Here is a 21731-nt window from a genome sequence, read left to right as displayed (position 1 = left end):
GAGTACCTCGGCGCGTCAGGTGCGAATCTCGCCCCACCACAATGGAGCTGCCTTCTTTTTCCCCCCTCTGTGCCAAGCGCCAGGCTGGAGCCAATTTAGATATGCTATAAATTAAGAGGTTGCCATGGCCACCGGCTCGCCATTGGCCGCCGCCCGCCCGACGTGGCGCCCCACGTCACCAAATCTGAATAAGGGTGCGCGAATTACTAAAGCCTCAAGACAAAGCTGGGCGATGGGAGCAGCGCAAAAGTGGGATCGAGTCCCGGCCAGCCAGCGGCGCGCCGGCGAAGGAGGGGACCGGCCGAGGACCACCGCCGCGCCTGGGCCTTGCCAGACACCTCCCAGCCCCGCCGCCCCCGGGGACGCCCGGGTTGGTATGCCGCGCTGAAGCCGTCCGGGAAGCCAGTCCCGGCCTAGGAGAGAGGCCGAGGAGCCAGGGGGGCGAAGCCGAGGAAGCCCCAGCGCGCCCAGAGGGAGAGGAGGAAGAGGAGGAGGAGGAGGAGGAGGCAGCGACGGCCGCGGGCGGCGCAGCGGAGCGGCTGGGAGGCGCAGCCATTCCCCCTGTCCGGCCGCGGCGATGATGGTGCATTGCGCCGGGTGCGAGCGGCCCATCCTGGACCGCTTCTTGCTCAACGTCCTGGATCGGGCCTGGCACATCAAATGCGTCCAATGTTGCGAGTGCAAATGTAACCTCACCGAGAAATGCTTCTCGCGGGAAGGCAAGCTCTATTGCAAGAACGACTTTTTCAGGTGAGGGGCCCTTCTCTTCCCTCGCCCCACCCCCCACCCCCGATCTTCTCAGGCGCTCCCCCCTCCCCCAAATTTGCACCTGGCTGGGTTGCTTCTTACTCCCTCCCGCCGCTGACACCCTTCCCTCCCCGTGCCTCGGTTTACCTCCTGACGAGCTGGAAATGCCTTGCCTGCCTCCTTCGAGGCTGTGGCCTGATCCCTTACCCCAACGGTGAAGGTCGGAGGCAGCTGTCTGGGTAGCAAAATGGACCGCGATGGCGTATGGAGGGGCTCGTGGGGCGGGGGGGAGGGAGGCGTTTGAGAGAAAAAAAGAAAGAAAAAGAAAGAAAGAAAGAAAGGGAATTTACCTGGGGGGTGGGAAACATGAAGGAATTTGGCTCGTTTCTCAGGTGGTTCGCTGGGGCTTACCGCGCTAACCTGGCTTAGGAAGGCGTACATTCCCTTGGATCGCACCGCGTGGGCTTATCCGATGTCTCTGGTTTGCCATGACCAAGCGAGAGAAGGAGAAAGGGATGAAGAGAGAAAGGGGGAGAGAGAGAAGGTAGGAGAGGGAGAGAAAGAAAGAGGGAGAGAAGGAAGGAGGGAGAGAGAAAGAGGGAGAGAAAGAAACGGAGAGAGGGAAAGAGGGAGAGAGGGGGAAGGAGGGAGAGGGGAGGGAAGGAAGGGGGAGAGAAAGAGAGAAGGAAGGAGAGGGAGAGAAAGAAAGAGGGAGAGAGGGAAGGAGGGAAAGGGAGAGAAAAAGGGAGAGAGAAGGAAGGAGAGGGAGAGAAAGAAAGGGAGGGAGAGGGAGAGGGGGGGAAGGAAGGAGAGAAGAGAGAGAGAGAGAGAGAGAGAGAGAGATGGCCGGTTTTGTCTCTTTATACCATTAGTACTAAGTTACTTGATGGCACAGATTAAATTAAACGTCGGCTGGCCAGGCGCCTCTCCGCGAATCTCTCTTTCCACTCGCCCACCGGGACGGCGAGGTTTTGCCAAAGCGAAAGGCAACGAAAGGCAGAGAACACCGTTCCCTCCTCCTTCGTCCCCCACCCCACCCCAACGCCCTATTTCCCGGCCCCCGTGGCCGGCGAGAGGCTGTCTCTGCCCCACCGGCCTCTTTTTCCTTCGGAGGGGCGCGCAGCCTGAAACGGAGCTGGGTGGTTTTCCTCTGGCCAAGGTTTCTTGTCCGCCCATCACCCCTCAAGGCTCGGGTGGGGGGATCCTTAAGAGCAGCCGAAGCTCTTAATTTAACGGGGGGGTAGAGAGGAGGAGGGAGACAATAATTAAAGGGCCTGGATGCCCCCCCGCCCCCCAATACTTACCGCCGTCGGGCCATTGACTCTGTGTCTCACCTGCCTGGCTTATCACCCGCTCGCAAATCCTTCCCATCCTGGCTCTTCTTGCAAGGGGGTAAGCATTGCACGCAGGCCCAAAACTGTTGGGGTTTTGAACAACACCCGCCCCCCAAAAAGACATGTCTTTCATTCGAATCGGGACTCCTTCGTCAAGAAGCGCCCAGACCTCCAACCCTAAGGATGGAGGGTTTTTTAGGATTTAAAGGATCTTTTCTTCTCCCGTACCAACTTCTACAGATCTTTAAGGGCGGGGAGGTGTTTTTTTTTGGGGGAAGACTGCGATTTGGTTGTATTATTGTATTTTATTTTTTTAAAGCGCGCTTCTTCCCTCCCTCCTCTTCTCCCCCACCCCCCTTGTAAAGAGGGTCTCTGGAGTTTTCAAGCGGCGGCTGGAGTGGGGCGGGGGCGGGGGCGGGGCGGGCGCGGGCGCGGGGGGCGGGAGACCCTGATATCGACATGGTAATGAAGGCCCACGTCCTAATTGAAGGGGACGGCTGGGATGGCGAGCTGCCCTTTTCTTACCTAAATATGCGTTTTGTTTTGCCAACAGCAGCCGAGGGGTGTGTGCGTGCCGGGGGGGGGGGAGGAGGAGATGATAAATCGGCCGCTCCCTTCCTCCCTATCCCACCCGCCATCCCCCACACCCCCACGTCGCACAGAAGCCAGGAGGGGGCGAATGTAGTAGCCCACCCGCATTTTTCTTTCTGGTATTTTTTGGGGGGGAGACAAACCCCCTTAACGCCCGACCGACGGCCCGCAATCCACAATTAAAAACCCATTTTTTTAAAAAAAAAATGCAAAGCCAGCCCTGCCTTTTGCGTTTTTCGACTGCCATTGTGGGCAAAGCACCTCCCCGTTTGAAAAGGGTGAGGAGCACGAAGGTTGGGTGTGGAAGGGGAGCGGGGGGGGGGAGGAAAACAAGGGGAGGGGGAGGAACGGCTTTGGCCCGCGGGTGTTTGGGCCCCAGGCGTCGGCATATGAATAGGTGGAGGTTAAGCCATCTTTGCACATGTAAACGGGCTCTAAGGACTATCCCGAATTCTTGGAGCCCCAGTTTTCTTTCCCTTAGATTTCTCTTCTCTTCCCAAAAAAAAAAGCCTGCGGATGTAGTTAAGATGCGGGTGGCTTTTTTTTTTTTAATGTATAGATTAATTTTATTTTATTTTAAATTTCAGGTAAAGGAAACGGATGCTTGGGGGGTTTGGTGTGTGTGTGTGTGTGTGTAAATAAAGAACCTGGATCTCGACTTCTATAGTTTTTGAGGATTGTTTTATATGATTCCCGGATTAGAGCCTGGAGAGCGAACGAGCCAAAAGATACCACCGGGATTATTTTATTATTTTATTTTATTTTAAAACTGAATCAAATATATTTTTTTTCCGCCAGACTTGGGGTTTTTTTTTCCGTTTAGACGCAGGGAAGCCGGGGAGTGGGGGAAAAAAAAACGAACTTCTACCCAGGTTGAAGAAAACAATCTTTTTCAAAAATAATAATAATAATTCCCCCTCCCCCAGTGAACTTCAGCCATCCAAAATAGCCTTTCTCTAGAAACTGGATCCGAATCCAACCAGATTTTTAAGCCCCGAGCCGGGCAAAATGTGGAGAAGCGAAGCGCCGTTCGCCTCGTTCTTTCTCGCGGAGCGGCGTCTCCCCTTTGGATCGGACCCTTCCTTCAGCGGATAAGCTCCCTTTTATTATAATTTGTAAATTATAATTCGTGAATTATATCGTACAATAAATTTATATAATATAGATATGAAGCGTGACGTTGAAATGCGCCGGACGCGTCCAGAAGTCGGATCAGGAAACGGAACGGACGTTCTTACCAAATCATTTCCTTTCCAAAGGGGGGAAATCGGAACATTTTTAAGAAAGGGGGGGGAGAGGGGAAGCGGGAAGGCAAAAAAAATTGTTTCGAGCTTCCCGCCCTCCTTTTTTCCTTCTTTCTTTCCTTCTTTAGGAGACATTCGAGGAAAGGTTTTTCTCCCCAGTTTTTTTTTCCTTTCCTTTTTTCCTTTAAAAAAAAAACCCGTTTCCCTCAGATGGCGCAGAAATCAGGACCCTCACGAAAAACACTGAAAAAGGAGCGAGATTTTTGACTGGAGGTGGGGCGGGGAAGAGAAGAGAAATTTTTCTGGCCGGAGCTGGAAGAAAGGGAATCGATCCACCTGATCTCTTTCGAATAGGGAGGCAGAATTCGAGCGTGTGGAGTGAGTTTCTTTGTCGGGATGTGTGTGTGTGTGTGTGTGTGTGTGTGTGTGTGTGTGTGTGTGTGTGTGTGTGGGAGAGAGAGAGAGAGAGAAAACGAGAGAAAGAGAGAATGAGAGAGAGAAACGCGAGACGAGAGAAGTAGAGAGAATGAGAGAGGAAAAAATGAGAGGGGGAAAACGAAAGAAATGAGAGTAGAGAGAATGAGAGAGGGGGGAACAAGGGAGAGAGAGGGAGAGAAAAACAAGAGAAAACGAGAGAAGTAGAGAGAAGTAGAGAGAGAGAGAGAGAATGAGAGGGGGAAACAAGAAAGACAGAGAAAAACGAGAGAATGAGAGAGGGGGAAAGAGAGCGAGAGAAAAATGAGAGAAAGCGAGAGAACTAGAAAGAATGAGAGGAGGGAAAGGGGAGGGGGAGAGAGAGAGCGCAAACTACCTCCCCTCCTCGACCTATCCTAAAGACCCCTGAGACGATTGTGGATCCACACGGGCACTCTGGAGATCCGCCTTCCCAACCCCCGGTTAAAAAAAATAAAAAACCTAGCCTCCCCCTACCAGCGGCCGCCCTGCGCCTTCCTTCCTCCTCTCTCCGGATCCCTTTTTTCATCCATCCCTCTCCTTTTTTTTTTCCTCCAGGAAGTTTGGGACGAAGTGCGCTGGCTGCGCGCAGGGCATCTCCCCCTCCGACCTGGTGCGGAAAGCGCGTAGCAAAGTCTTTCACCTGAACTGTTTCACCTGCATGGTGTGCAATAAGCAGCTCTCCACGGGCGAGGAACTGTACATCATCGACGAGAACAAATTCGTCTGCAAGGAGGACTACCTGAGCTCCACCAGTTTCAAAGAAGGCAGCCTGAACTCAGGTGAGGGGGGGTAAGGTGGGGTGAGGTTGGTGCTATCCATCTCTGGCCCTGGCTCTGGGTTCGAATCCCCGCAGAGGGTTAGACAGCTGTGATTTATTGGGAGTTTTTTTCCCCCACTGGTTTTCTTTTTGTTCCCCTCCCTGCTGGGGGTGAGGGCAGAACACCTCAATTACAGGTAATCTTCAGGGGAAATCAAGGGACCCCCCTGGGGAGACTGCAGGGGACCATCCGAAAATAGGAACCGGTTCCCTAAGCAGGGGCTTGGACCAGAGGACTCCATGGCCCCTTCCAACTCTGCTGCCAGGTTCCTACTGGTGAAAAAAACGGTCATAAGATTACTGTTCTCGGTGTCGTTGTAACTTTGAGCAGTCACTAAGTCAAGGACTACCTGTCAGTCTTGGATTCTGCACTCCCAACAGTGAACAATGCGGTCACTCTGTGAGTGATTTAAGGAAGGGGGTTCTCTATCTTTGGATCCCGGCTAAGAATCCGCTGCTAGGTCTAAGACGGCCTGGGCGGTCTTATAAATTGCTCTTGGTCACTGTTGGCGGCTCAAAGATGCATGGACTTCAACTCCCAGAATCCTCCAGCCAGCAAAGCTAGCTGGAGGAATTCTGAGAGTTGAAGTCCACATATCTTCAAGCAGCCAATGGTGAGAAAGACTCTGATATAGGTGCATTTGGTTGGCTCCCAAGAGATCCGACAATGAGAACAATCAACCAGTGGAACAGAAGTTGCCCTCGGAAGTTGTGGGAGCGCCATCAGTTGAGACCTTCAAGAAGAGATTGGACTCCCATCTGTCAGAAATGGTGTAGGGTCTCCTGCTTGGGGTGGGTTGTATGTGGACTAGATGACCTACAAGGTCCCTTCCAACTCTGATTATCTGTTATCTGTTATCTGTTATCCATATCCTTCCTTCCTTCCCCTCTCCATCTCCCTCTTTTTTTCTCTCTCTTTCTCTTTCTTTCCTTCTGTCTATTTCTCTCTCTCTCTTTCCTTCTCCTTCCTTCCTTCCTTCCTTCCTTCCTGATTCTCTCTCTCTTTTTCCTTCCTCTCATCCCTCCTTTCTCTTTCTCAGTCTTTCTTTTCTCTTCTTCCTTTCTTCCTTGCTTTCTCTCTCTCTTTCTTTTCTCTCTCCTTCCTTCCTTCCTTCCTTCCTTCCTTCCTTCCTTCCTTCCTTCCTTCCTTCCTTCCTTTCTCTTTCTCTTTGTCTGTTTCTTTTTCTTTTCTCCTTCTTTTCTTCCTCCCTCCCTCCCTCCTTCCTCATCTTAAGCTTTTCCTCTTTCGGTCAGGATCCCAGGCTATTTTCCACTCAGCCCTTGAGGGAGCAGGTTTTCCAAAGCCACCCCAAGCTTCTGTTTCACAGGGAGTTTTAACTAACTTTCCGAGAGCGAGAGGGGACCATGGGGAAAGCAGGATTTCAGGTGGGGAGCTCTGGGTTGGGGTCTTCTTCTTCTTCTTCTTCTTCCTCCCCTGGCTGTTGGCCAGAGTGTAGCCAAGACCATTGTGAGTTGGGGATGAGGCGCTTTCCCAGCCTGCTCCACCTCCCTCCCTTTGTCCGTTGCTCAGGGCCTAATTTAGCGATGTCGGGGAGAGAAACGCTGCATGAAAACGGGCCTCTCTTTATAGAAGCCCCTCGGACCGCGGCATCTGCCAAACCAGCTCTTGGTCCTTGCTGCTTTTCCGATGCTTCATGGGGGCTTCTCCTAACCTTCTCCCCAACAGATGGGCCACCCCGTGACCCCCGTCCCCGCTTCAGCAAGCTTGGCCTGCGAGAGGGAGCGGGGGAGGGATGGAGAGCCATTCTCATACAAGAAGAGCCATGGGGGGTGGGGTGGGGGGAGGGGCAGGCGAGGGTGGGGGGTGTGTGTCCCAAACACAGGCATCTTCCTGGCATCGGATTATTCACCCGTCAATCGAGAAGCAAGTTCAAGGGGCCTTGCTGAAGAGGTGGAGATAAGGATGGGATCCTGTGCCAATGAAAAGTGCAGACTCCGTCCAGTTGTGCTTTTGTGGTTTCATGAATGGACCCGTGGAGTTTTCTTGGCAGGAATAATGGAAATGGTTTGCTATAGGCTTGGTGGTCTCCCATTTAAGATCAACCTTCCTTCCTTCCTTCCTTCCTTCCTTCCTTCCTTCCTTCCTTCCTTCCTTCCTTCCTTCCTTCCCACCTTCCTTCCTCCCTCCCTTCCCATCTTCCTTTCTTCCTTTCCATCTTCCTTCACACCTTTCTTCCTTCCTTCCCATCTTCCATCCTTCCTTCTTCCCATCTTCCTTCCTTCCTCCCTCCCTTCCCACCTTCCTTCCTTCTTTCCCATTTCCTTCCTTCCCATCTTCCTTCCTTCTTTCCCATTTCCTTCCTTCCCATCTTCCTTCCTTCCTTCTTTCACATCTTCCATCCTCCCTTCTTCCTATCTTCCTTCCATCTACCTCCTTCCCTCCCTCCCTTCCCATCTTCCTTTCTTCCTTTCCATCTTCCTTCCCACCTTCCTTCCTTCTTTCCCATCTTCCATTCCTTCCATCCCTTCCCATTTTCCTTCCCTTCCCATCTTCCTCCCCTCCCTCCCTTTTCATCCCTTTCAACCTCCCTCCTTCTTTCCCTCCTCTCACCTCCCTTCCACATATTTCAAGAAGTCAAGAAAGACATTTCTCCAACCAGACTTCCAAGCGCATCCGAATAGACCTCCCGTCATCAAGTTAGACAGCCTGGCTGAGACTCTTTAGATTTGTTGTCCAAAATATCTCCGGAGCACCAGCTGGCGATGGCTTCTCCAAATAGCTCAGTGGGTTGGCTGCTACCCTCTGCTTCCAAACTCTCTTTTTCCACAGCTTTATTTGTTTGGCTGATTCATTAATGAATCAATTAATCGATTGCCTTCCCACTGCCTTTGGGCTCCTCTATCCTCTCAAAGCAACCTCCATCCTTTCCTGTGACACAGGCAGGCCCTTTTTCTCCCCGGATACTTCTTCCCAAGTAGTCTGAGAGTCCACAGTAGGTTCCTTCACGGATAGCAAGAGGGCAGAGCAGATTGGGAGAAGGAAAAGTCAAAGAGAGAAGACCTGTTGGCTGGTGGCCTTTTCTCCCTTGCTTCCAAATGTTATAAGATGGCTCTGCTGTATGTAAACCCTTCCTTCCCTTTCCGCCAAATGAAACTTTCAGGGTAGACTTTCCCATAAAAGTATTGGACAGAGCTTATCTCCTTTGGGTCAGGGTCCAAAATCCAAGAGAGACATGCTGTGATTCTTCCAAGGCGATGCCTGTATTGTTCCTTGCCTATAGACATAATCGTGCTAAAACTAAACTAAGCAACTAAACTAAGCAACTAAACTAAACTAAACTAAAGACAACCTGTGGGAGAAGGAGTGGAAGACTCTCGGGTGGAGTTAAAAGAGAGAGCAGCCCAGAATCTGTACATAGTCACAAACAGACCAACCCCTTTCAATTCCACTGACCTTTATTGAATTCCTAGCCCGTGCAAAGCATTGACTGAGAAGATTCCTGTGCGTAGGCGTTTTAGCAATGAATCGGTTTAGTTGGAGAGTATTTGTAGCTCAAGGTTGAAGGGATGAGTCCTTGGTGGTCCCTGGGCTTGGTTGTTTTTTTGGAGACCTTCTAGGTAACATCACTAGCACGGATGATTGGGTAATGAAACACCTGCAAGAAAACCGCCAAGTTCAGACAGCATGAAGGATCCTTCAGTTGGATCTTCACCTGGTCTTTCATGCCAGACATTACTACCCACATAAAGCGTATACTCTGGGAACTCTTAAGCAGGAGCCACCTTCACCCTCATTCTCACACACAAACTCTCTGAACTGAGGTGTCTCTTGCTCCTCCTGAATTCATTCCTTCCCTCCAGGGAGTCCAGACCACTGTCAGGGTTCCAGCGACTGCCCTAATTAAATCATGAGCCTCGGCCCCAAGCTTCAAAAGAATTCAAAAGATTGATTAGGAGCAGCATGCCAGCATTAGCCTCGGTGGCACAGTGGTTAGAGTGCAGTACTGCAAGCTACTTCTGCTGACTGCCGTCTGCCTGCAATTTGGCAGTTCGAATCTCACCAGGCTCAAGGTTGATTCATCCTTCCATCCTTCCGAGGTGGGTAAAATGAGGAGCCAGATCGTTGGGGGCAAGAGGCTGACTGTAAACCGCTTAGAAAGGGCCATAAAAGCACTGTAAAGCGGTATATAAGTCTAAGGGCTATTGCCATCTCCCTCTCCCTCTCTCCCTCCCTCTCCCTCCCTCTCTCTCTCCCTCCCTCCATCTATCTACCTGTCTACCTACTTGTCAGTCTGTTTGTCTATCCACCCATCCATCCATCTTTCTCAAGGTTGACTCAGCCTTCCCTCCTTCCAAGGTGGTTAAAATGAGGAGACCCCGATTGTTGGGGGCAAGAGACTGACTCTGTAAACTGCTTAGAGAGGGCTGGAAAGCACTACAAAGCGATATATAAGTCTAAGTGCTATTGCTAGTGCTATTAACCTAAATGAAGCCAACTCTGGCATAGGTAATTTACAATCACCTGTGACCCTGTTTCCCCCACCCCCTCTCCCCTGGGTGTATCATAAATCAGATTCTCCAATGAAGCGCCTTCATGGGCTGAGTGTCATCAATCACATTCTCCAATGAAGGATTTTCGTGGGAAGAAGATTTGGTAGCCCAGCTACAATCTTTTAAAGATACAGGCGGTTTTAAACTGCTGCACTCCTTCAGATTTTCCCCTCCCCTTGTTTATGGCAACTTGGAAACATGCATAGGAATGTTTTACGAGTTGACAACCGCTATCAAGTCTCTAATTTTCTGGCTGAATATAGAGACAGGCAGACAGACAACACTACGCAGGCTTCCATACAAAGTTTCTTTATTGGATTGCATCGGGTATCCTCAAGGTATAACTCGCAGTTATGCTGAGACTCATCTAAAGTCCAATCTTTGCATTGTCATCTTCATAGTGTGAAAAGATAGCACGATGCTGGGGTCCGGGTATGAATGACCAAAACTCAACTCAACCCAACCCAACCAGAGGTCAATTCAGTGACCAATCAGGATTACAGATTGACCACATGACATGAACTAGCTCTCCCAAGAGGTATTAACTACATTTCCCATGAAGCATTCCCTTAAGGGGACAGCTCTCATTCCCAAACTAACTCTATACTGTCTAACCAGCACAACCACATTCCATCCCTTCTGGCTAAGCTCCCCCCATGACGCTACTTGCCTTTTCTTTCCCCCACCCGATTCACCGTTCTCCCTTTCCCCCCATGACAGTTTCTTCCTGTACCGATCGAAGTTTATCTCCGGACCTTCAGGACCCCATGCAGGACGATACAAAGGAGACAGACAATTCCACTTCCTCGGATAAAGAAACCACCAATAATGAAAACGAGGAGCAGAACTCTGGAACCAAAAGAAGGGGACCTCGGACCACCATCAAGGCCAAGCAGCTGGAGACCCTCAAGGCAGCTTTTGCAGCCACCCCTAAACCCACCCGGCATATCCGGGAGCAGCTAGCTCAAGAGACGGGGCTCAACATGAGAGTCATCCAGGTAAGATAAAAACATTTGGCTTTATTAGAGTTTTGAAGGTGCCCAGTTGGAAAGGGCAAGACTGCACTTGGAGTACTTGGAGTTGGACACTTTGAAAAAAAGAAAGAAAAAAAGGAAGGAAGGAAGGAAGGAAGGAAGGAAGGAAGGAAGGAAGGAAGGAAGGAAGGAAAAGGAAAGGAAAGGAAAGGAAAGGAAAGGAAAGGAAAGGAAAGGAAGAAGGGAGAAAGGAAGGAAGGACAAAAGGAAAGGAAGAAGGAGAAAGGAAGGAAGGAAGGAAGGAAGGAAGGAAGGAAAGAAGGAAGGAAGGAAGGAAGGAAGGAAGGAAGGAAGGAAAGAAAGAAAGAAAGAAAGAAAGAAAGAAAGAAAGAAAGAAAGAAAGAAAGAAAGAAAGAAAGAAAGAAAGAAAGATTCTCATTGAAACCCTAGAAAGAGTGCAGAGAAGATCAACAAGGAATAGGGACCAGGGGTGGAGGTTGTGGGAACTGGGGCTATCTAGTCTAATGAACGGAAGAACTAGGGGTGATATGATAGCAGTCTTCCAATATTTGAGGGCCTTCAAAGCGAAGAGGGTGTCAAGTGCCTGGAAAATCAGGAGATCCAGGCAGTTCAAATGGGTATAAAGATTTATTGTAGGCTTAAGCTACAAGAATCTACAAGAAAATCTACAAGAAAATCTACGAGGCTTAATTCTACAAAATTCTGAACTACTAACAGTCAAAGCAATTTGGCGGTAGATAAGGAATTCACAGTGGGCTGGATTTAGATCTCTTGTGGGTGCGAAAGGACTCATGGCTGATGGTGCATTTGACCCTTCCCTCCGGCTCAGTCTGGTCATCTTCTACAGAGGGCGGGGTCAACCTATTCTCCAAAGCACCTGAGGGCAAGGCACGAAGTAATGAGTAGAAGCTTGTTAAAGAGAAATTCAACCCAGAACTGAGACATTTCCTGACAGTCAGAACAATTGCCTTCAGAAGTTGCAGGTGCTCCCTCACTGGAGGTTTTCAAGAGGAGACCAAACAACCATTTGTCTGGGATAGTATAGGGTATGCTGCTTGAGTTGGCGATTGGACTAGAAGACCTCCAAGGTGCCTTCCAACTCTTCTATGCTGTATTCTATTCTGTTCTGAATGATGGCTTGCCATACTCTTACCATGGCTTACTGAACGTCTGCAAGAAAACAACCAAGCTCAGAAAGCAGCTGGATTTTCACACGTGGACTTGGTCTTTTGGGCTTGACACAACCACAAAGCATACACTCTGGGAACTCTTAAGGAGGAGCCCTCTTCACCCTCATTCTCACACACAAACGACACCTTTGAGAAGTGTCGTCACTTCTCACCATGGACACCTGGAAAGGGTCTCTGCTGCTGAACCATCTCCAAGGATTTTTCATCCCTCCCTCCCTCCCTTCCTGGAAAAGGAGAACCATCGAGGAATATTGACAGTGAGCTTGTCGAGCTGTGGAATTCTTTGGGCTCCTGTCCAGAAGGATTTTGTTTTTTCTTTTCTTTTACAGCCAGCCATCATCCTTCTTCGTTATTTGCCTTCTAGGAAATATTTTGAGAGCCAAAAAACCTTCACTGCTTGAATTAAGAACAGGACATTAGGAAGTCACCTTAACAAAAGCCAGAATTTGCAGGAGTCGCAGCCAGAAGGAGGGGAGATTGAAGAGTAAGAGCAGATGAGATCCTATCCAATAATTGGGTTTAAAAGTTGCCAAATTTGGAAAGTCCTGGATTAGCCCAACGTCTTGGGATTCATAGGTAAAGGTTTCCCTTGCACATATGTGCTAATCGTTTCCGGCTTTAGGGGGCGCTGCTCACCTCCGTTGCAAAGCCAAAGAGCCAGCGCTGTCCGAAGACGTCTCCGTGGTCATGTGTCCGGCAGGACTCAACGCCTTTCAGAGTGGCGTGCTAAGTTTCTTCCTTAACTCGTATGTCAGGATTCCAGCAATCGCCCTAATGAAATCATGATTCTCGAGCCAAACTTCAAAACACTTTGAAGGATTCATTAGAGGCGACAGATTGGCACTGCCCTGTGTGCGGCCAACTCTGGCATATGTGATTTACAGTCCCCTCTGACCCACTTTCCCCCCATTCACCCCCCCCAGGCGTGTCATAAATCAGATTCTCCAATTGAGCACTTTCACAGGCTGGGTGTCATCAATCACATTCTCCAATTAAATATATTCTCGGGCAAAAGCTCTGGTATTTTAGTTACAATCATTTAAAGATAAAGAATTGGAATGTACTTTCACTTTCAACTGCTCTTCCAGATTTCCTCCCCCCCCATTTTTTTTAAAAAGGCAACTATAAAACAGGCATTGGAATGTTTGATGAGTTGACACCTGGATCTTTTCTCACGAATAATCTTCTTTCTGGACTCTGGAGGATTATGGCCACGTTCTCAACATGCACTTAACCCATGTCTGGAATTGATCTCTTTGCTGAGTTCACCCAACCCCAAACCTCCAACTAACCCAACGGGAGGCGCTGTCAAATACCTACCAGTTAACGCCTCCTTTTCCCCTCCACAGAGGCATTTGAGATTAACCCAGCTTAGCTGGTTGCATGAACGCAACCAATCGGTGCAACAAATAAATGCAGTTGTACGGATAGAAGAGAATATTGGCAGCTCAGGGTTGAGCTGTAGGGGCCTTTAGTGCTCTCTGAACTCGATAGTTGTCTTGCAGACGTTTCATTACCCAACTAGATAACATTGTCAGTGCTAGGAGGGAGTGGGGTTTGTTGGTGGGCGGTGGGAGGAGGAGAAGGACTGTGGGGTCCTTAGTGAGCTTGGTTGTTTTCTTGCAGACATTTTATTACCCAACTAGGTAGCATCTTCATTGCTAGGAGGGAATGGGCTGTGCATAGCGGAGGACGAGGAGAAGAAGATAGTTTTTGTCTAGACATTTCACTACCAAGCTAGGTAACATTATCAGTGCATCCAGTTCCTTTCTAGGAAGCATCCTTCTCCTTTCGTCTTCTTTTCCAATCCTCCGCCTTTTCCTGCATCCCATTTTTGGAGCTAACTGGGATGGGTGGCGTTGGCGGAGTTGGAAGGATGGCCCCGTCTGCTTGGAGACCCTCACCTGACTATCTTCTCCCCCCATCCCCCCTGCACCAAATGTCTCCAACAGGTTTGGTTCCAGAACCGACGCTCCAAAGAGCGAAGAATGAAGCAACTGAGCGCCCTGGGCGCCCGAAGACACGCGTTCTTCCGGAGTCCTCGACGTATGCGCCCTCTGGGAGGCCGGCTGGATGAATCCGAGATGCTGGGCACGGCTCCTTATAGTTACTACGGAGGTAACCAACCTTTCTTGTCCCCCCAAAGGGAGGTGTTTTTTTTTCCGTCTGAATGTGGTGCTTCAAGGGTGAAATTCTTTTCTTTGGCTTCTTTTCTTCTTGCTTTCTAACCCTCCTTTGCGCTTAGGCTCCTAATTCGGGGGAGGAAGCAGGTCAGGCCATTTGCAAATGACTTTATTTCTAAATGCAGTTGTGTTTTTTTTTTGTTTTAAGTACGTGAGAATTGGTGGGTTTTGGTTCTGGCTAGGTTTGCAGCATTGCTCCCATCGCGGTTTGTGGGCTAAGCCAGCATGGCTGGGCTTCCCACCGTTGTATAGACGTTGTCTCGGCGGTTCGGGGTTCGGGGCGCGTGCGGGAGGTTTGCTCGGGCACGAGCAAGTGAAACGCACACCAGGGGGTGCGCACGTGTTGTCTGAATCCATCCAGCCTTTGAGTTTGATAAGCCTTTGGGCTCCCCCGCAGGAAGTGGGAGTCGATGGTGCTTTTCCGCGGATTTGTGGGTTTTTTTTGTAATTTGCTCGAAAATAAAAATAAAACATGAGGCTTTTGGGCCCCCCTGAAGGGGAAGAGTCAAAATCCGGAAAGTTAATCTTGTTTAGGAAAATTTTGAGATGATGGGGGTGGGGGGGGAAATAGTGTTTTCCAGTGAGAGTTTCCTCCCCACGTTTCTTTTTTCTATCTTTCTTTTTCTGTCTCTCTTCCTTCCTTCCTTCCTTCCTCCCTTTTCCCTTTTTCTTTTTTTTCTCTATCTCTCTTTCTCCCTTCCTTCTTTCCTTCCTTCCCCTTCCCCTTTCTTTTCTCTATCTCTCTTTCTCCCTTCTTTCTTCCTTTCCCCTTCTCTTTCTTTTTTCTATCTTTCTTTTTCTGTCTCTTTCTCTCTTCCTTCCCTTTCCCTTTCTTTTTTCTGTCTCTCCCCCTTCCTTCTTTCCTTCCTCCCTTTTCCCTTTCTCTTCCTTTTCTCTATCTCTCTTTCTCCCTCCTTCTTTCCTTCCTTCCTTTTCCCTTTCTCTTTCTTTTTTCTATCTCTTTCTTTTTTCTGCCTCTGTTTCTCCCTTCTTTCCTTCCTTCCCTTTCCCTTTCGTTCTCTTTTTTTCTATCTCATTCTCCCTTCCTTCTTTCCTTCCTTCATCCCCTCCCCTCTCCTCTTCCTTTCCTCTCCCCTTCCTGTTTTCCTTCTCTCTCTCTCTCTCTCTCTCCTCCCTTCAAACTTCCTCTCTCCTCTCTCTATCCCCCTTTCCTCCTTTCTTCTCCCCTCCCCTCCGCCTCCCAGCCCCAAAGACTCTGGGGGTCGCTCGGGAAGGCAGTGGCCACTCTCACCCAACGCCCACTTTGCTCCCCAAGGCCCCCGCCCGAGCCGGCTTTCCCGGTCGAGTGGGCAGAGCAGCGTCTTCCACACCCCGAGCCGGTTCCAGACCTCCCTGCTTTGAGTTTAAAGGGCGAATTTCCCAAGCTCGCTCCTCCTCCCCTTTGTTCCTTTTCAAACAAGTATTTGCTTTCTAGCTTTTTTAAAAAAATAAATAAATATTTTATTGATTACATCATTAAAACATTGGTGTGGTCGTCCTGGCGTTCATTTTTGCCATAGTATACGATACATATCTCATATAAAGTACACCTTATATAAAGTGTCATATATTTATATAAAGTATATCTTATATAAAGTATTTTATATATTTATATAAAGTATATCTTATATAAGGTGTCTTATATATTTATATAAAGTATAACTTATATAAAGTATCTTATATATTTATATAAATTATATCTTATATAAAGTATAACTTATATATTTATATAAAGGACATCTTATATAAAGTGTCTTATTTAATAATATAAAGTATATCTTATATAAAGTATTTTATATATTTATATAAAGTATCTTATATAAAATGTCTTATATATTTATATAAAGTATAACATATAAAGTATCTTATATCTTTATATAAAGTATATCTTAAAATATTTTATATATTTGTATAAAGTATAACTTATATAAAGTATTATTTATATATTTATATATATATATATATGAAGTATATCTTATATAAAGTATCTTATATATTTATATAAAGTATATCTTATATAAAGTATCATATATTTATATAAAGTATATCTTATAAAGGATCTTATATAAAGCATATGATACATATCTTATATCCATTTATGCATTTATACAATTAACTTATACCCATTGTATTATCCATCATATTCCCTTGTAATTATTTACATCACCTCCATTATCTATTCTGCAAATCTTGATTATTTTTTTATTCTGGGTCCCTCGTTTCTCTTCCCACCATTGATAAAATTTAATCCACATCTTGTAATATTCTGTCTCCTCTTGATTTCTAGCTTTTCTTTCCCCTTGTTTCCCCCTCCCCCCCAAAAACGCCTTTCATATTGGGGTGTTCCCAACCATCCTTCGCTCTCTAACCTTTCCTTGTATGCGCTCCGCACCTGGTTTTTGTGGTTGTTCAGTTGCTGAGTCCCCTACGGCTCTTTTCGCAACCCCATGGGCCACAGCGCAGGAGTGGTACTCCCCTAGCACAGTGGCCTTCCCCTCCCCTCAACCTTTGGGGCACCAGGGACCGGTTCCGTGGAGAGAGTTTTTTTCCCCCATGGATCGGAGGGGGTGTAAATTCATGTGCTGCTGCCCCCCAAGGGTGAGGTTTTGCTGGTTTGTGTACCACCTGGTTTCTGGCATGGGAGAAGGATGGAGACCCCTGCCTCCACAGGAAACTGGTGATTGGCTTTCCTCAAGCAATAAACCCGGTTAATTTCAGTGGGGCAGTAGGGTCACTTAGCTTGCAGCCTTATAACCCTTTGTTCTGGGGTTAAATCCAGCTTTGGAAGCCATATTGAGAGCAGATGCTCCCATGCTGCCTGGAAAATTTTGAGCCTGGGAAAGTGGGAGGGGGGAATGTCTTGGTATGTAGTTAGACCTAATAACATTTTTTTTTCTGATTCAAGGTCAGGTTGTGTTGCACCTAAGTGAGAGGACGTCTCAAGTTGGGACGGATGGGGATTGGGCCACGCGATGTGATGATGAGTGCAGGGGATAGATTTGTAGTTTTTACTTATTTCAAGGAAGCCCGGAATTTTTAGATTCAGGATTCCCCAGTTGTGCCAGTTTACTATCCAAAATAAAAAGATATTTTGAGAAGATGTCTGTCTCGGAGTTAATGGTTGAAGTGGAGGTTTGCTGGAACGCTGACAATGATCTCTGCAGGGCGGCCTTCAGACTAGGCCTTCTACTCTACTCCAGGGGTCTCTAAACATGGCGACTTTAAGCCTGGAGGACTTCAACTCCCAGAATTCTGGGAGTTGAAGTCTGCCAGGCTTAAAGTTGCCAAGGTCGGAGACCCCTGTATAGTTGCCCAAATTCAGAATGTCAAGATGTACAACTGGGACACAAGGTTGTGAAAGGGGGAATTGTTTTTTGGTTTTTTTAATGGCTTGGGGAAGGAATGAGGTTCCTGGCGGAAGAGTTGTCTTTTGGCTGATGGAGTGGGGGGTTTTTCCTCCTTTTTTTGATAATGCATAATTGTGTTTGTGTAAAAATAACTTCTCTATTTATATTGGAGAGAGAAAGAGGGGGATTTATTTTGAAGTGGTGCGTGTTACAATTAATAAGTAGACAAAGATACACTTCTAGCCTTGTGATTTTGTGTTGCTGGGAGAGGAGGCAATAATTTTTGAACGAGTGTTGTAATTGATCACATACCATAAAGTCAGCATCAACTCAAGATTAACTATTAGAGCTACTCCAGGGGTTTTCTCCAGCCCAATCTGTCCCCAGATATGTTCTTCAGGTTTTCCCATGGTGCCCTCAACCCCACTGAGTCCACCCCCCCCTTAACAGATAACAGATAATCAGAGTTGGAAGGGACCTTATAGGTCATCTAGTCCAACCCCCCCCACCCAAGTGGGAGACCCTACACCATTTCTGACAAATGGCAGTCCAATCTCTTCTTGAAGGTCTCAAGTGGCTTCTGCTCATTTTCTCTTTCCTTTTGATTCCTCCAGATTAGAGTTTTCTCCAGATAGTTGGGCCTTCACACATGATGTGTCCGAAGTAGGATAATTTAAACCTGGTCATTTTGGGCCTCCAGTGAGAATTCTGGGTTTATTTGTTCAACGATCCATTTCTTGGCTGTCCAAGATATTATCAGGAGTCCTCTTCGGCTCCAGAGTTCAAAGATGTTAATCGTCTTCGTCTTCCTGTCCTTCTTCTTTTGTTCACTTTTGTAGGGTGTCAAAATATGAGGATTCTGATTTTTGTATGTAGAGAGACACCCCGTGGTTTCTAAACAGTTTTGATGGCTGTTTTGGTCAACTGCAAATTTCTGGACTGTTTGATTCCTTTCCTGTTGATGGTTGATCAGGAGTTTTCCACCACTTCCATAGCTTCTTGGTGGATTCTAAGGCTGGAGATTCAGATACAGATAATCAGAGTTGTAAGGGACCTTATAGGTCATCTAGTCCAACCCCCTGCCCAAGCAGGAGACCCTATACCATTTCTGACAAATGGCAGTCCAATCTCTTCTTGAAAGTCTCCAGGGATGAAGCTCCCACAACTTCCGAGGGCAACTTCTGTTCCAATGGCTGGTTGTTCTCACTGTCAGAAAGTTTCTCCTTATTTCCAGGTTGAATCTCTTCCTTGTTCAGTTTCCATCCATTGTTCCTTGTCTGGTCTTCAAGGTGCCTTGGAAAATAGCTTGACCCCCTTCCTCCTCTCTGTGGCAGCCCCTCAAATATTGGAAGACTGCTCTCCTGTCTCCCCTGGTCCTTCTCTTCACTAGACTAGAGATGTCATTCATTTGGTCTTCTTGACAGCCGATCTTATTCTCATTTTTCCCTCTGTGTTCCTTGACTTTTATTGCTAAAGTAATGGGTTTTCCAGATCTAGATATTGCCATTAAACAGGTGGCATGGGTAGGCGTGCAAACTGGAGAGGTTAATAGCTGCAGCTTGCGATCTGTTCATGCACAAGCGTGCATGCCTGGTTATAAATGTTCACTAAAGTGTATTGTCAGATTATTATTTTGCAAAGCGAGGCAGAAAGTTTCACTTATATTTTAAGTGTGAACGCATGCCTCACGAGCTCACAGAGACCTTCCTTCAAGGGAGTAGGTCTTGTGAATGAGTCCACCTCAGTGGGTTTGTGCTTCCAGAACTGGATTTTTTTTTAATTTTTGTCGCCTAGTGTGTTCTTTCACACCTGTGTTTCCAAAAGCAGAATCTGTCCGATTTTCTCTTTAATAAAATGAATGAAAACCAGTGCAATTCACGCCAACTGTGACAGCACTTGGATTCCTTCTTCGCCCTGGTAGGGAGGGGAAGCCCCTCTGTTGCCTACTCCCCACCCCTTACACACACACACACACACACACACACACACACCATCTCACCCCCCCACACACCCCAAGTTTCCTGGGTCTGCCATCCAAGCCCCGCCTTTTAAGGCCCAGCGCACAAAAGCTGTCTTTTAGAATGATTGACACATGTAGGGAGGATTGATTGACAGAAGCGGCTTGGGTGTATTTGCGCTCCTGTGTTGTTCTGTTGTGTGTTTGGGGAAAGCTGGCTGGAGATTTTGTGGTTGTGTCCTTACAGGTTTATCGGGTCAGGTCCATGCGGACATGGCATAGCCAGCCAGGTTGTGGTGCGTTTATATAGATTTCTGAATAAAGCCAGAAAGGAACTTTGGAGGTCTTCTAGTCCAACCCCCCCTGCTCAAGCAGGACATCCTACACCTTGTCAGTTAGTTTGTTTTGTTTCGGTGATCTGTAAGCCCCTTTGCACTTTTGAGGTTCAGGAGCAGAAAAAAGGGATCCGTTCTGTAACTGGGTTATTCCTCTGAAAAGGAGCATTGGCCCTTAGGGTCAACACCCAAAGGAGAAATTAAAATCCTTTTGGAAAGCAAAAAGACCTGCCATGGTCTACTCAGAAGGAAGTCCTAAGAGAACCTTATGGGGTTTACTCCCAGGGAAGCAGGAAGTATGTCCCAGGGGGGCATCAGAGGTTCACACCCATTCAGAATATGGGCTTGACTTACTTACAAGGTAGTAGAACCAGTAAGCAAAGGGTTGGGTCTGAGAGAGGGATGGGGAAAGAGAGGGGAGGGGAGAGAGAGACAGAGACACAGAGAGAGAAGGACAGAGAGGGGGAAGGAGTGATGGGAAAAGAGAGGGGGAAGAGAGACAGAGACACAGAGAGGGGGGAGAGAGGGAAGGAGTGATGGGGAAAGAGAGAGAGAGAGGGAGAGAAAGACAGAGACACAGAGAGAGAGGGACAGAGAGAGGGGGAGAGAGAGAGGGAAGGAGTGATGGGGAAAGAGAGACAGAGAGGGGGAGGGATGGGGAGAGAGAGGGGGATGGGGAAAGAGAGAGGGGGAGAGACATCCTCCAGTCTGGGGGGGATCTTTCCTGCCTTCCCCACCCAACCCTCTCTCCAATCCCATCATGCTTCCCCTTCTCCCCTGCCCTCCATCAAGTGTGGCGTGGGTGCATTTTGGATCCTTTTTGAGGGGTGCAAATCAATTCGTCCTTCAGGGGTGCATATTAGTTCTTTGTGGGGCGCAACTAAATTCCTTCTTGAGGGGTACAACTCAATTCCTTCTTGAGGGGTGCGTATCAGTTCTTTGTGGGGTGCAATTCAGTTCCTTTTTGTGGGGTGCAAATCAATTCCTTCTGTTGGGGTGCATACCAATTCTTTTGTGGGGTGCAACTCAATTCCTTCTTGAGGGGTGCAACTAAATTCCTTCTTGAGGGGTGCATATCAGTTCTTTGTGGGGTGCAATTCAGTTCCTTTTTGTGGGGTGCAAATCAATTCCATCTGGTGGGGTGCATACCCATTCTTTGTGGGGTGCAACTCAATTGGTGGAGTGCAATTCAGGGAAGGCTCTTCCGTCGCTCACTCACCCCCTCTCTGCTCTCTTCTCCCCTCCCCTCCCCCCTCCAGATTACCAAGGCGATTACTACGGCCCCGGGAGCAACTACGACTTTTTCTCGCACGGCCCCCCCTCACAGGCCCAGTCGCCGGCCGACTCTGGCTACATCCCGACTTCGGGGGCCGGCTCCACCCCGCTCGGGCCTCTGGATGCCCCCTTGGCTGGACACCACACCTCGGAGAACCAAAGGTACACGGATATGATCTCTCACTCCGACACGCCCAGCCCAGAGCCGGGGCTGCCCAGCTCGCTGCACCCCATCCCGGGAGAGGTCTTCAGCGGGGGTCCTAGCCCTCCTTTCCCCATGTCGGGGTACAGCGGGCCCCTCTCGCATTCCAACCAGGAGCTGAGCGAAGCGGCCGTCTGGTAGAGCGCCCAGAAGTCGGGGTACAAGGAGGGGGGGGGGCGCTGCACTTCCAGACCTTCCCCTCCAAGCCTCAACTCGGACCGAGCCCTTTTCCCCCACCCGGAGGGGGGGAAAGGGGGCTTCCCTCAGAGCCGCTCCAGGACCGCTGCCTTGCCCTCGAGTGGGCCCGCTTGAAAACCCCGGTAAGGGACCGTGGGAAGCGGCCGTCAGCTGCCAACCTCCCGAGAGTCCCTTCCATTCTTTTGGACCAAAGTTCCTGGTTTTGCAGACTGGAGGGTGGGGATTTTGGAAGGTGTGTTGGGGGAGATGAGGGTGGGGGCCTGGCTTCCACCCCCTCTCCAACTGGCTAGCCCCCCATCCACCCCCCATCCAGGATAGTGGGTTCAGTTTTTAGTGTTCCTTTAAAAG

General features: G+C 48.6%; 1 protein-coding gene across 1 annotated transcript; it reads left to right on the top strand.

Annotated features, from left to right (window-relative positions):
* The first annotated feature begins 577 nt into the window (after positions 1 to 577).
* Positions 578 to 21375, top strand: LHX5 (LIM homeobox 5). Its single transcript, XM_026718682.2, has 5 exons — positions 578 to 750; positions 4928 to 5151; positions 10422 to 10699; positions 13839 to 14004; positions 20968 to 21375. Exons 1-5 carry the CDS (start codon positions 578 to 580, stop codon positions 21324 to 21326), a joined length of 1200 nt encoding a protein of 399 aa, XP_026574467.1. The 3' UTR covers positions 21327 to 21375.
* The last annotated feature ends 356 nt before the right edge of the window (positions 21376 to 21731 follow it).

Source organism: Pseudonaja textilis, chromosome 15 (assembly GCF_049901715.1).
Source record: "Pseudonaja textilis isolate UNSWEBS1 chromosome 15, rPseTex1.2, whole genome shotgun sequence".
NCBI lineage: Eukaryota > Metazoa > Chordata > Lepidosauria > Squamata > Elapidae > Pseudonaja > Pseudonaja textilis.
The sequence above is the reverse complement of the archived record's forward strand: the minus strand, read 5'-3'. Positions and strand labels throughout refer to the sequence as shown.